Source organism: Tenrec ecaudatus, chromosome 12, assembly GCF_050624435.1.
Source record: "Tenrec ecaudatus isolate mTenEca1 chromosome 12, mTenEca1.hap1, whole genome shotgun sequence".
Lineage (NCBI taxonomy): Eukaryota > Metazoa > Chordata > Mammalia > Afrosoricida > Tenrecidae > Tenrec > Tenrec ecaudatus.
Genome location: NC_134541.1, coordinates 119,262,903 through 119,278,627, shown reverse-complemented (window position 1 = coordinate 119,278,627; position 15,725 = coordinate 119,262,903). Strand labels below are relative to the sequence as shown.

At 43.0% G+C, this 15,725-nt stretch overlaps 1 protein-coding gene across 1 annotated transcript in view; it reads left to right on the top strand.

Annotated features, from left to right (window-relative positions):
* Positions 1-15,725, top strand: part of COG7 (component of oligomeric golgi complex 7) — a 95,233-nt gene that overhangs the window by 26,187 nt on the left and 53,321 nt on the right. Inside the window, exon 7 of the mRNA XM_075564611.1 lies at positions 12,278-12,476. Within this exon, the coding sequence (XP_075420726.1) occupies positions 12,278-12,476 (199 nt within the window). The remainder of the gene's footprint in view (positions 1-12,277; positions 12,477-15,725) is intronic.

Below are 15,725 nucleotides of genomic sequence, written 5' to 3'. Positions count from 1 at the left end.
AGGCTGAGCAATGCAAGGTGTTTGGTTATATGTAAGAAGTGCCCACAACTTTACCCCCGTGTGCTCCATCACCTTCATGAGTATATTTGCAGCAAGTATAAATAGACATATTCAAATATCCTCTGTCAAATCTCTATTATGCATGGGTAAGTTCCAACTCTCTCCTACACCCTTTCACTCCGTGGGTCTACCCAGGCATCTACCTCTAGATCACCACTTGCAGGACTGTGTATATCACAGTGTTTGCCTCTGTGGCTTTTAACTCGTGCAAACGTCCCCTGCTTCCGTCATTTTTTGCTGACTGCCCTCCTTGTCTACCTTCTAGTCCGTGACTTTCCTTCTCGTCCTATCTCTCCCTCCCTTGAGAGTTATCGAAGCTCTTCATCTCCCATTAGCTTTCCACATACCAAAGGTTGAAAGACTGTCCCTGTACTTGCTTCGCAGTTACCCCAGTGAACACTTTGCTAGATAGGCTTTTTATGAGTCTAGTTTCTGAGTGGTGCAAACACTTAAAGTGCTTGACTACTAGCTGAAAGGTTGCTTGCTTGAATTCACCCAGATGCACCTCAGAAAACAGGCCTGGCAATCTCCTTCAGAGAAGTCTATGAAACAGCTCTACTCTTAACACATCAGGCCACTGTCAGTGAAAATTGACTTGATACCAGTGCAGGCTTCCACTGTTCATACCCCTCTCAATTGACCAATCCATCTCATTCCTCTGATGCTTTTCAAAGTATCTCAGCAGACGTCCTTGCCTTCTTAGTATACTATACATATTACTCACTAAAAATGAGAAGAAATAGCTGTAAACATCCGTTATTAATTGGAACATGGAATGTACTAAATATGAATCTACAAAAATTAGAAATTGTCAAAAAAGAATGGAATGCTTAAAGATCAGCATCCTAGACAATAGTTTGAATCAGATAATCCTATAGTTTATATACCAGGAATGACAAATTAAAGAATGGTGGGTGTCACATAAATCATCAAAAGAATATTTTAAGATCTCCCTTTAAAGTACAGCGCTATTTGTGATAGGATAATATCTATATACCTGCAAGGAAGATTAGTTAATATAATTATTCAAATTTTTACATTAACCACTAAAGTTAGTAATGAAGAAATTGAAGAATTCTCCCAGCTTCTTTAGTCTGAAACTGATCAAACATGCAATTGCGATACATTGATAATTGCCGGTGATAGGAATGTGGAAGTTGCAAACAGAGGATTAAATGGTAGTTGAAAAATATTGCTTTGGTGATTGAAGTGAAGCTGGAGATTGCTAGATAGAATTTTGCAAGAGCAGAGATTTATTCATTGCACATACCTTTTTCATCGACATAAAAGGCAACTGTACATGTGAACTTTGCTAGATAGAATACGTAGGAATTGAACTGACTGTATCTGTGGGAAGAGACAATGGAGAAGTTTAGCATCAATTAAAAGAAGGCCAGAGGCTGACCGTGGAACAGACCACCAACTGCTAATATGTAAGTTTAGGTTCAAGTTGAAGAAGAAAATAAGAAGTCCATGAAAGCCAAAAAGGAAGCTGGAATTTGCCCCCTGACTGTGCAGACCATCTTATGAACAGAGTTAATGTATCGGACACTAATGGCAGAAGACTGAGGAGCTGCAGGATGACGTCAAGAATGTCATGTATGAAGAAACTGAAGTATCACAAAAAAATAAGGAAGAAAGTGAAAACCAAAGTGGATCTCAGAAGAGACGGAAACTTGCTCTTGAACTTTTTGAGTAGCTAAAGCAAATGGAAGAAATGATGACAAAAGATCTGACCAAAAAAAAGACTTGACCAAAAAATTTCCAAGAGCATTTTGAGAAGACAGTGTAATAATGAAATGTGCAAAGGTAGGAAATTAGAAAGTCAGGAAGGAAGAACGTGCTCAGCACATCTCAAGTAGAAGAAAAGAATCAAGCCTTAATTTGGGTAGAAAGTTGAGCAAGGCAGGAAACATCAAAAGAAGACGGAAGGAATACACAGAGTCACTGTGCCAAAGAGGATTGATGTGGGAGAAAGGAATCCAGACTGTAATGAAGGCATTACTGGACAACAAACAACTCCAGGCGTGGACTGAGTATCAGTTGAAATGTTTCAAAAAGCTGATGGAGCCCACTGGAAGCACTCTCTCATTTTTGGAAGACAGCTGCCTGGCTAACTGACTGGAAGAAGCCCCTGTTGGTGCCTATTCTGAAGAAAAGCAATTCACATGCCAGCGAAAGTTTGTTGAAGAAAATTTAAAAATCGCTGCTGTGATACATTGTCAGAGAGTTGCCAGGAAATCAAACCCGATTCAGAAGAGGATGTGGAATCAGAGATATTATTGGTGACCGCAGGTAGATCTTAGCTTGAACTATTATCAGAACGATGTTTACTTGTTTGTATGGACTCCGCAAAGGCATTCATCTGTTAATACCATAAACTATGGTTAACTTTGAAAAGAATGGGAATTCCAGAACACTCCATTGTGCTGATGCAGAACCTATATATGGACCAAGAGGTGGAGTTTAAGATAGAACAAGGGAATACTGCACATTTTAAAATCAGTAAAGGTATGTATTAGGGTCAGATTCCTTCACTGTATTTATCCAACCGATGGTGAATAATGATAGGAGAAACTAGATTATATGAAGAAGGAGGAGGCATCAGCGTAGCACTCAAGGTTAAATATTTTGACCAGAAGATTCCATACGTGATGTTCTGACCATAAATCACTCTAAATCAGTAATGTTGTCATTCACTGTGTTTCCAGACCCTCGCTGGCTAGCTGAGAAAGTCAAACTCAGCACCTGCGTTCATTTTCCACTGACGGTTGCTGTAGAGTCGTGCGGTTCATAGCAGTGGTGAAGGTAGATGACACAATCTTACTGGCTGAATTCAAGGAGTATTTGTGGCACTTGCTGCTGAACATCAAAGACTGTAGCCTTCAGTCTGGATTACAACTCAATGTAAAGAATTCTCACAACGACACTAATAGCATTGTGATCAAAAGAAATGATAGGCATTGTCAAGGATTTGATTTTGCTTGGATCCACAATAAGTGTTTGTGGAAGCAGAAGTCAAGAAATCAAAGGATGTATCGTATCGGGCAAGTTTAGTACACAACATCTCTTTAAAGTGTTGTTACTTTGAGGATTGAGGTGTGCCTGACCCAGGCCCTGGTGTTTGCCATTGCCTCAGATGCATGTGGAAGGTGGACATTGCATCAGGAAGATCAAAGAAGAATCAGTGTATTTGAATTCTGAATTTTAGTGTTGGCGTAGAATACTGAAAAGGCCATGAACTGCCAGAAGCATAAACATCCCTGTCTTGGAAGAAGTACAGCTAGTGTGCTCCTTAGAAAGAGGACAGGGAGGCCTTGTCTCACATACTTTGGACACGTGAGGAGAGGCCAGAGACTGGAAAGGGACATCATACTGGGTAAAGTTAGAGGGTCACTGAAAAGAGGAAGACCCTTGATGAAAGGGATTGACACAGTGGCTGCAAAAATGGTTCAAACATAGCAATAGATGTGAGGAGGGCGCAGGGCTGGGGTTGCTATGAGTCAGAATCGATTCTGTAGCATCTGAAAACAACATTGAACAAAAAACTCAACAATTAATATATTTTCTTTTTTATTGCATTGTCTTTCCTAAGAACTGTTGGCTTGCTTCCAAATTGCAAAAATATTCTTTTATTATTTTTTCTTATAAAAGCTTTGTTTTACTTTTATGTATCGCTCTTGGTCCAAATATTTAGAAAAAAATTATACACACACACACACACATATATATATATTTAACCACAATATTTAACCTGGGTGCTTCCATGAGGAACTATGCATGCACTTCTAGGTGAAAGGAGACTGAAGACGTGTGATGATTAAATGCAATGGATGATCTGTGATTGGATCGTGCATGATTTAAATAGCAAAAACTAGAGGACAGTTAGGGAACTTTAAACATGGGCTGTATTACATAATGATAGTTCACCTAGGTCAAGGTCACGTTTGGTTAATTGCACTGTGGTCAGAGAAGAGGATTCCTTTGTTCCTAGGAACAATATGCAAGGGTCTTTAGGGATGATGTGTCACAACAACCAGAACACACATCCCTCTGCGGTCCAGTCGAGCCTTTCTCAGGACAACTGCATAGGGCCGAGAAGAACTGCTCTACAGGGTTTCCTAGGCTGACTTCTTGTGGAAGCAGATGGACACTTCTTTCTCTCACAGAGTGGCTAGTAGATTCGAATCACTAACCTACCAGTTGACAGCCAAGTGCTTAACCGCTGATTACCAGGGATTCTCTTGTGCCATTGTTAGATTGATGTGAGAGCAGCCGGGAGATGAGGCAAATCAGGATCAGGATCAGCCCCAGAATGATTGCTATGAGACAGGTCAGATACACCTCCCTCCTCCCACATTTATGCCAGCTCTGACCACAGCTGTCTCTCCCACACGCTCTCTACTTCTCTCCGAGGTTTGATAGTCTGTTGCAGTGCCCACATGGTACTCAGACAATACTCATGATGGCGAAGTGCAGTGCATAATTTATGGCTCTTCCAGTCACACTGGTCTTTGTTACTCAACCAAATGACTTGTCCCTGATGGACCTGGGCAAGAAGCTCGGGGAAGAGACCAATTCGCTGATAGGCTTCAGCTGTGAGTGATTGTTACCAGGGCTCATTGTCCTTTCCCTCCTGCTGGGTGTAAAGGAAGCCACCCCGGAAGCACAAGTGGGCTCTTACTCCCAGCAAGAGAAGAGAACCAGGGGTGGAGAGTGTCCTTTGGATTCTAGCTGGTTTGGATTTTTCTGCTGGACCTGTGGTTCTTGGGACTTGAGTCGTAGCCTATCATCGGCCTGATTTCACCAAACCTCCATCGTTTTGTGGATGAAGAGGGTCTACTAGACCAATGCCTTTTAACTTTCCTGGTGCTGCAACCTTTTAATACAGTTCCCCATATTGTGGTGACTCCCTAACCATATAATTACTTACGTTGCCATTTCATTGCTATAATTTTGCTGTTATGAATTGGGCGACCCCTGTGAAAAGGTCATTTGAGCCTCAAAGAGGTTGCAACCCACAGGTTGAGAACCACTGTTGTAGACCATTGTTTCCCTAAATGGGCAATACTACTTCCAGGGGGATATTGGAATGGCCCGGGGGGGGTGGTGGTGGTGGTATGCAAAAGCTGATACCTACACTTAATCCTGGCTCTAGTGCAAAATATTTTCATTGCCAGGGGAGTGCTGAGTAATTTTTATTTTTTTCCTGAAAAGGGGGTGGGTGGTAGGCTGCGTTAGTAGACTAGAGAAACAAATTCATAGACATACATATATGTATAAGAAAGAGGTTTATATACAAGAGCAGTTGAACATTGAGAAAACATCCCAGTCCAGATCAAGTCCATAAGTCCGATATTAGCCCATATGTCTGATACCAATCTATAAAGTCCTCTTCAGACTCACGAAACACATGCAATGATGCCGAATGCAGGAAGATCACAGACCAGTGGGTGCAAAGTATTGTGGATCCAGTGGCAGTAGAAGCATCTCTGCACTGCCAGGGGTCTCCACGTGGCTCCTCTAGTTCCCAAGGCATGGGGTCTATCAGTGTAGTGCCATGTGTCTTGTCAGTAGAGCGTCTCTCAGGGAGTGAGTTGAGAGAGAGAGAGAGAAAGTGTCTCCTGCCTCCAAGAGGGAAAATACAAGAGTCCCCAGGATTTTCAGGAGAAGGCCATGCCCACACAGAGACCTCACTGACTATGATCTGATTGACAGACTAGACTCTACCCCTTCATTCTTAATCCTCTCAAGTCCCAATTTGACACCAGATTATGTAGCTATGTGGTATAGGTCAAGTGTGTTTGGAACCTCTGTTCCAGACAAATGCTTGGACTGAATTTGGGACTTAGCAGCACCCCCACACTGCACCAGTCATTTTCTTTCACACTGTATATTCTGGGTGGCCTGTGTAGCAAATTGCAGAACTGGGTAAATAAGGGAATAAACAGACTGAGGGGAGGAGTGGTGGTCCGTATTGGGAATAGTGGAGTGGTGTAGTATTTTTAGAGAGTTGGAGAGTTGGGATATAGTTAATTGTCACCTTCTGGGAAGATTATATTAATTTCTCCAAAAGAAATAATTTCTGCATGAGGTTTGTTAGGGAAGTTAACAGGTTATAATTCAGGACCGGAAATGCTCAGGATGGTTGGAAACAGATGTGGTAATAATTGTATAATTCTACTTGACGTGATTGAAATAGGATAGGATATGTTACATGCATTAAATCCCAACTGATAATAAAGAAGAAATGCTCAGGAAATAATTCTCCAGTCAGGACAGCCTCTTCTCACCCATGCCCATAGACCTGGCTCTCTGGTGCTTGAATCTTAGTTACCTGGCCCCATTGACTCTGCTTGAGCAAGTTTACAGAACTCTAGCTCTCAGCCTTTATTCTGCTGGAACAAGTGTTATCAAGCTCTTTTAGGTTTTCTGATTTGAGAAAATCCCTCCAAAACACTCCACTTAGCCAGTAAGCCTCGACCAAAGGTACTGAGCTCTAAGCTGCACGTGTAGGCAGACATGGGAGGGGGGGCACACTCCTCTTTCAGTAAGCCTCCTGCTTAAAGACACTTAGCTTTCTCACTTCTGGGTGGGAAGCCCACTGCCCTGTCTCCTGCTGGTCTCCCATCACTTCTGCAACTGCTTCTCTGTTTCCCGTTCCTCTCACTGTCTCCCATGCCACAGCTTCCCTGAACTCTTCAAACGTGTCAATGTCAAAACAGAAACAAAACAAGGAGCAATGCTGCACTGGTGGTGGCGGCGGCAGCGGACTCTCAGGCTGAAGGGTCTGATTCTGAGATGGCCCATTTGAAACCTAGTGGATGGTACAACTTAGCATTCTCCACACTATGGTACCATATACCTTATTTGCCTGGTCCCCCCGCCAAGGGCGCCATAGACCTTTTGACATTATCAGCAAGCCATCTACCACAAGCCCACCACCCTCCCCAGGAGAACACAAGCACCTCCCATGTAAATAATCATACTCAGCCATTAAATAGGAATTACAAAGGCTCAATAGCAATGAGTTTATGGCTAAAAGGGCCATATCAAGTAACTCACTGTGCTGTCCTGGTGCCGATGAGTAATTCTCTAATAGTTTAGAAGAAAGGAAAGTGAGGTAAAATGTTAATAATTTGGTACCTCTTGCAACATTTAAACATTTGAAATATAAAATGATTTACAGTAACATTAAAAAATAATTAATTTGTCATGAGGGAGTGGGGAGTAGGGAGGAAGAGGGGGGAAATGAGGACCTGATGCCAGGGGCTTAAGTGGAGAGCAAATGTTTTGAGAATGATGAGGGCAATGAATGTACAGATGTGCTTTACACAATTGATGTGTGTATGGATTGTGATAAGAGTTGTATGAGCCCTTAATAAAATGATTAAAAAAATAAGTCATTTGATCATGATGTAGATGGTGCATTGAGGGTTGGTCACAAGGTAGGAACCTTTTGCCTGATGACAGATGGTAATGATAACGTAGTCAGAGGTACCCAGTTCAGGAAGAGTGAACCACTGTTAGTTCCTGCTACATGACAGGGGACTGACAGAAGGAAGTCAGAAGGGAGATTTTTGTGCTGGTTAGAGAGAGAGCCAGCAACAGAAACAGATGTAGGAAGATTGTTGGGAAAACAGTTCATTCCAGTGTTGGATTGTCAAGTGAGAGTGGCTCACCTCACTGTCCGGTAAATGTAGGAAAACCGTTGTTCAGGAAGTACAAGTAAGCAAGTCGCTGGCAGCGCGGCCATCTGGGGAGATGCCCGTTTTGTTTGGTTCTTTCCTCGCTTTGTCTTGCATCCCAGCTGAGAGGGTCTGCTATTAGACAGTCTAATACAAGATTCCCGACCCCAAACACATGTCTATTGGAAGCTGTGTGAATTTGCTGTAAGAGTTTAGATGCTTTCCATTTTCGTGATAATCTTAGAAAAATATATAAGCATATTTTGGATGGTGTGCATGACCATCACCTTTTAACCAGTACCTCCTAAGTGGGTTCGATGGATGCATTTGTGTTAACTGATACATTGGAGAACACTTAATATTTAATGTCTCCATGATACAAGTTGTGGTGCCAAGTGAATGCCGAGTAAGTCCTATAGTCTACTTGGTGATGTCATATAGCCCGCTTTTAACTTTTTACTATGAATTGGGTCAAGGTTTACAGAGCAGGTCATCAGTTTTATAGTAAAAGACTCAAATGCATTTTGCTTCATCTCATTCATTGATTGTAATTTCCTCAGTGTTACACCAGTCATCTTATTGCCTACCTGGTTCCCGATTTCAGGCCTTCTCTCCATACCCCTTCTGAACTTTGTTGTTGGGCACATGTGGCCTTGATCACAAATGACTATTCGAAGTTGTGTGTGTCTCACCAGTGTAATTGTCTCCCTTAAGGACCTGTCTAGTGTTTGAAAATTGAAGCACAGGAATAAGTTCATTTCCAGACCTGAAGGGTGATTGAGGGCCATATTCTTGGGTTCCACCAATGTGCCACTAAGCCTGGTCTTCTCTGTGATTTTGAATTCTGTCCCACATGTTCAGTCCATTTTATCCCGGAACTGCTCATGTGACTTCTGCAGAGTAGTTGGTAGTGGTAGCTAGACTCCACGGGTTCTTCTGGCTTCAGATCGTGGAGATTGATGGCCATGTGGGCCATTAGTCCACTCAACTAATTGTTTTCAAGTGTCTTTCATTTTTCTCACTTCTTGATAAAGAACGTTTTCTTGGTAGGTTAAGTAGAGAGCAGCACTGTGAGAATTCTCACCACATGGCCCAGAGGCGTGCTCAGCCCAAAAGGGCCTGTGCTGTAGCAGTCGGACCAAATGAATAGCAAAAAGGGAGATTGGTTACAGTAGAACATTGTTTTTATCCTGTTATTTTGAATTCTGTTGGTTTTATAATGAAAACATTTATATTTTGCATTTACAACAACACTTGGGTCTGTGCTCACTCCCCAAACAAAACAAAACAAACAAACGCATACACAATAGACTTTCAGCGAAGGGATCTATAATACGTAGGTTGGTAAGTAAGACTCCCAATGAATAAGTGAATCTGTAACCAGAGGCTCTGGACAGACTATCCCTGGTGATCCTTAAGAAGAAAAAATTCAAATGTTGATGGCAACATGTGTACAAGTGTGCTTAATACAATTGCATGATGGATTATTAAAAGATTTGTAAGAGCCCTCCCAATAAAATTATTTAATTAAAAAAAGAATAAAACATTCATCAAAAGACTTTATCAAAGAAGTAAAAAGACAAGATGGGGCTTTCTGTTCTCATACATACTTACAGTCTCAGAAACTCAGAGACAGTTCTACCCTGTTCTATAGGGTCTCTATGAGTCGGTGCTGACTCAATGGCAGTGAGTTTGGTTGGTTAAGGGTAGGACTGCACAGCCAATTAGTATAGTTGCTGTGGATAAATTGTATACTTACAAAAACATTGAATTAGCCAAACTTATGGATATATTCATAATAATGGGGGAGGGGGGAAAAGGCTGCTGAGGGTGCTTATGCACAATGACGCACCTTGTGGTATTTGGTTCCTTGGTTTGGAGGTGTAGGGAGATGGTTTCATGGGACATCTCAATGAACCTAATAATGTGTTTAGTGCTTCTGTTCCACCTTCTAGTTTGTTGTGTAGTGTCTGGGGTCTTTCAGGTGGCCATCCAAGGCACAAAGAATCGGTGTGTACTCAGAGCACAGAGGAAGAAGGAGAGTTGGGAATAGGAAGGGGATATGGAATCTGGCTAATTGGTTCCATAACAATTGCTTCCTTTGCCATGCCATGCAACCAGAACTGGATGGTGCCTGCTCCCAGTCCCAAGCATGCATATGTGTATCTGTGTATGTATGTCTATGGGATCCAGTTGAAATTAGCAACTCAAAAGATTAGATAGGAACCTTAGTAGACAGTTAGAAGAAGAGGTGAGATTGGTTGCCTAACTCAAAGAACTTAATCAGTGCTACTGAGGTGTAGAAACTTGTATCGGTACATTTTTTGCTATGTATCTTTTTATAAACCAAACTAAAATAATGTACATTATTATTTTTTAAATCACTTTATTGGGGGCTCATAACAGCCCTAACACAATCCATACACACATCCATTGTGTCAAGCACATTTGTACATTTGTTGCCATCATCGTTCTCAAAACAGTTTCTTTCTACTTGAGGTCTTGGTATTAGCTCCTCACTCCCCCCCCCCTTCCCTCACAAACTCTTGATAATTTATAAATTATTATGATTTTGTCATACCTTATACTGTCTGATGTCTCCTATCACCCACTTTTCTGTTATCCGTCACCCAGGGAGAGGGTTATATGTAGATCATTGTGATTGGTTCCTCCTTTCTCCCCTACCTTTCCCTTACTCTCCTGGTATCGCTACTCTCATTGTTAGTCCTGAGGGGTTTATCCGTCTTGGATTCCCTATGTTTCCAGCTCTGATCTATAGCGGTGTACATCCTCTGATCTAGCCAGATTTGTAAGGTAGAATGGGGACCATGATAGAATTGGGGGGGGGAGGAGGAAGCATTAAAGTACTAGAGGTAAGTTGTATGTTTCATTGGTGCTATATTGCACCCTTACTGACTCGTCTCCTCCCTGCAACCCTTCTGTAAGGGGATGTACAGTTGCCTGCAGATGGGCTTTGGGTCCCCACTCTGCACTCCCTCTCATTCACAATAATAAGATTTTTTTGTTTGTTGATGCCTGATCCCTTTGACACCTCGTGATCACCCAGGCTGGTGTGCTTCTTCCATGTGGGCTTTGTTGCTTCTGAGCTAGGTGGCCGCTTGGTTATCTTTAAGCCTTTAAGATCCCAAACGCTATATCTTTTGATAGCCGGGCACCATCAGCTTTCTTCATCACACTTGCTTATGTACCCACTTTGTCTTCAGTGATCGTGTCAGGAAGGTGAGCATCATGGAATGCCAGTTTAATAGAACAAAGTGTTCTTGCATTGAGTAAGTACTTGAGTGGAGGCCCAATGTCCATCTGCTACCTTAATACTAAACCTATAAACATATGCACATAGATCTATTTCCCCACTTTATATATAAATATGTTTACAGATGTATATGCCTATATTTAGATCTCTATAAATGTCCTTTACCTCCTAGTTCTTCCCTCTATTACCTTTTACATTCCTCTTGTCCCACTATCATGTTCAGCCTTCATTTGGGTTTCAGTAACTCCTCTTGGTTACATTGCCCTTGATCAAGCTTTACCAGGCCTCCTATACCCTCCTTGCCAGCAATTTTGGATCACTTATTCCCTTGTCCATGGGGTTGTTAACACCCACTTCCTTTATCTCGCCTTCCCCTCTCCCATGTCCCCCTGGAACCGTCGGTCCTGTTGTTTTCTCCTCCAGATTGTTTAACCCACCTATCTTATCTAGATAGACCTGCAGAGATAATAATATACACAAAAAACAAGACAGTAAAAACAAAACAACCAAAAAACCAACGAGAAAAAAACCCTGTAAATAGTCCAAGGTCTGTTTTTTCACTTTTAGGAGTGTTTTCCGGTGGCGTCTGATGGGGTGCCATACGCTGACCACACAGTCTATTTTTGGTATTCCCTGGGGACTTCGTTGCTCTGTTCCCCTTGCTGTTCTGTTGCACGCCTTTAGTGTTTCGCCTCAGTGTGGTGGGGAAGGTACATTATTTTTTTAAATGATAATGAAAACAGCCACCTGACTGAAAAGTTGCATCCAGAGGAGAGCAAGGTTCGCCGCAGCTGCAGGCTGGTCTGTAAAGGTACTTAAAGGTCATTTTAATGTTCACATTCTGCACTGTCGTCCTCTCAGGTTCTCCTGAGACAGTTTTTGGTGACCATTAAATACTGTGTAAAAGCCTTGGACAGATCTGAAAATACCTGGGCACTTGGGGCCAGTGATAGACAAGAAATAGCCAATTGTTTGGGCAACATATAGAGCTTGTACTTTCTGAATGTGTTCAACCCTGCTCTGGGTTTATAGCTCTCGGCCAGACAACTTTTCGGATATCAGGGAGACTCCCTTGAGTGAAGTAGGAAACTGCATCTTTTCTTTAAAAAAATATTTTATCGTGTTTTTGGTGCAGCAAATTAGGTCCTCATTTGACAGTGTCGATACTATCTATATATTGTGACAGAGAGACTCTGTTTCCAGGGTTGCTCCTGTTGGGTACCTGTGCTGAGCAGATACCTCTCTTCCGCTGCAGGTCTTCAGGAACCCTCAGGAAGTAGTGACGGTGCTGCTGATACAGACCTTGGGGGCCTTGGTGCCCTCTCTGCCTATCTGCCTGGGTTCCGCTTTGGAGAGGGCAGGACCGGAGATGGAGCTCACCAAGCTGCTGGAGTTCTATGACACCACCGCCCACTTTGCCAAGGGCTTGGAGATGGCTCTTCTCCCCCACCTACGTAAGTCTCCCCTCTTTCCAGCTCTCCAGCTTGGCTTCTCTTAGTTGACTGTTAGGTGGTGGGGAGGCATTCTCATCCTCCACAGATGTGGAGGCCTTGTCCACGAAAACATTAACGCCACGCGAGTCCTTGTTTTCATATTTGCCCAGACACTGCTGCTGTGGTGCTTTTGCACACCCAGGGAACGATGGGCACCTCTGCTGGCGGGTAGAGTATGAGCAGAGGTCTAAGAGCAAGGCAGATAGACATTGGTGGAGATTTGTTGGTTGGTAGCAGGTTACTGTATATACTCAAGTATAAGCCCACCCGAATGTCAGCCGAGGCACCTAATTTTGCCATAAAAACTGCATTAAAAATGTGTGGAAAAACTCGGCTTATACACGACTATACAGGTACTGATAAGAGTAAAGTTTTCTTTCTATAAAGTCATCGTAAAGACTCAGACAGTCCAAGCTAAAATGGAAATGGAAGAGAACAAGTCGGTGGGAAGGGCTTTGGAAGGGGCGACAACAAACGTGCCACCAGGGCAGAGGAGCTGCCCTCGGAAGAACAGGTTAAAGGGAGTGGGCTTTCCCAAGTGCTCCCAGGTAGCGACGTGCTGCTGCTGTCATCTGGGCCCACAGTCCAGTGGTGTTCCACTTTCCTGGTCGTTTTCCCATCTGTAGCAAGAACATTAAATAATTTTAAATAACACACACTGCATGATACATGCTGCTGTCAGATCAGGAAATCCCTTCAGGAAGACCTTGTTCTGCCGTTTGGCAAGTGTGTGTCACTCACTTCGTGCATTTAATAGTTACTCTTTTTAATTGCATTTGGGTATAATTGTCAGGACATTCCAGGGAGTGTGTGCATTGTTTGTGTTCTTGATGACTCATGCGGCGGTTGGCACGCTCACTTGTCAGGCCTGGCTGTGGGAGAGGTACAGTGGAGGTAGGAAGCTTCCAGAGGCTGTGATGTCATCAACAGTGGTTCCAGGGTGTTGAGGCCGTGCATCCTGCTGGAGCAGGGTGGAACGAAGGTGAGGCAAGGACCAGGTTGCATTTCTCTGACTGCTAGGGACCATTACTGAAGAAAAGAGAACCATCCTCTCAAGAACCGGGGCAGGATTCCCTGTGTTGCGGCCTCTTGTCTGTAGCAGCGTGCATGCTCTGGTCTAATCCGATTTGTAAGGTAGAATTTAGGTCATGATATGGGGTGAAGGAAGCACCAAAGAGCTAGAGGAAAGTTGTGTTTTTCATCGATGCTATACTGTACCCTGAATCCAGGATACATAAACCCCTCAGGGCCAACAAGGAGAATAGAGATACCAGGAGGATTAGGGGAGAGTTGGGGGAGAAAGGAGAAATTCATCACAAGGATCAATCTAGAACCCTCTCCCAGGGGGACAGATAACATAAAGTGGAGGGGGTGTCAATGGAGGACAATGTAAGACGTGGAAAAAATAATCTATAACTTATCAAGGGTTCATGAGGGAGGGAGGGCGGGGAAGGGAGGGGGAAGAAATGGGAAGCTGATATCAGGGGCTCAAGTGGGAAGAGAATGCTTTGAAGATGATGGCGGCATATGTGCAAATGTGCGTGACACACTGGATGAATGTACAGATTGTGATAAAAGATATAAGAGCCCCAAGTAAAAGTATTTAAAAAAAAAAAACCAGGGAAGGCCTTTTTTTATGCAGCTGTCAGGAGTAAAGATTATTTATGACCACTCTTCAGATTTTCAAAAAGGGGCATGCAAGTGGGTGAAGGGAGTCATCGGACAGTGCAAGCTGTGACAAAATAATAATTTATAAATTATCAAGGGTTCATGAGGGAGAGGGGAGCGGGGAGGGAGGGGAAAAATGAACTGATGCCAGGGTCTTAGGTGGAGAGCAAATGTTTTGAGGATGATGAGGGTAATGAGTGTACAAATGTGCTTTACACAATTGATGTATGTATGGATTGTGATGAGTTGTATGAGCCACTAATAAAATGATTTTTAAAAAGAAGTATATATAAAAAAGGGCATGTATTTTTATATAGGGGGAAAAAAGAAAACGTTGGAAGAGAAAGATGAAAACTTAAGATTAAAAAGAGTTCAAATTTCCCCTAACTTCCATCTCTCAGAAAGAGCCACTTTTAGCACTTGGTGGTATTTTCTTCCACAATGGTTATTCCTTGGTATTTGCCCAGGGATGTGTGCCTGGGCTCCTTATAGATACCCAGTTCTGTGATGCTCAAGTTTCTTACATAAAATGAGTAGTATCTGCTGAAAACCTGTGCACAGCCTGTCTACTGCAGATCATTTCTAGATACTATGTGATAGCTGTTACTATGTAAGTGCTCATGAATAGCACTCTATCCTCCTCCCAGTGTTTGAGGGGTAGATTTTAAGCCCTTTAGGAGTCCCTTGCAACATCACCCAAGCTGAGAACCCAGAAGCAGTACAGCTGAAACCACACCAAACTAGAAACTCACTGACAAGTCAATTGTGAAAACCCACATCCTGGAACAAACAGACAAATTAAGTCTTTAAATGTTTCTCAGGTTGTTTTGTAGGAACCCTGGGCCCACCCATGTGCCACCATGTAAGGACTATGGTACACATGCGACATAGCCCATAACAAGTCCTGTCTTGTAATCCCAGAATCCCTTGCAAGCACGATCCAAGAAGACTTCACCTTTCCCCCTGAATTTTAATGAATGTGTATAACTCGCCCCCCCCGCCCCCGTTACACCATGGAGGAGATAGAAACCCCACCCTGCACCCCAAGCTTCAGGGAGATAGGTACAGCCTTGCTTAGGCCCTTCTCATTTTCTATCAGCTGGTATCTTCTCTACTAAAACGTTTCCTATGTGGAAACTCTGTGCCTATCCTGGTCATTTTTTACCAGTAGAAGGCAAAATTCCTCCTTTGTAAAGTTAGGCTGGGAAAACAACATCCCTAGCAACACTTTGGTCACTTTACTGCTTTTTAAGGAACCAATCCCACCACCAAACCTTACCCTTGAATACTTTCTATCTGTTGTTAGAGGCTGCTGAGTAGATTGCGACCCATAGCAACCCTGTGCACCACAGAACAAACACTGCACAGTCCTGCATCGTCCTCACAACTATTCCTGTGCTTGTCCATTGTTGCAGCTATTGTGTCCATCCGTCTCTTGAGGACCTTCCTCTTTTTCTCTGCCCCTCCACTTCACCAGCACGATGTCCTTCTCTAGGGGCAGGTCTCTCCTGAAAACATGTCTAAAGAATGTAAGACAAAGTC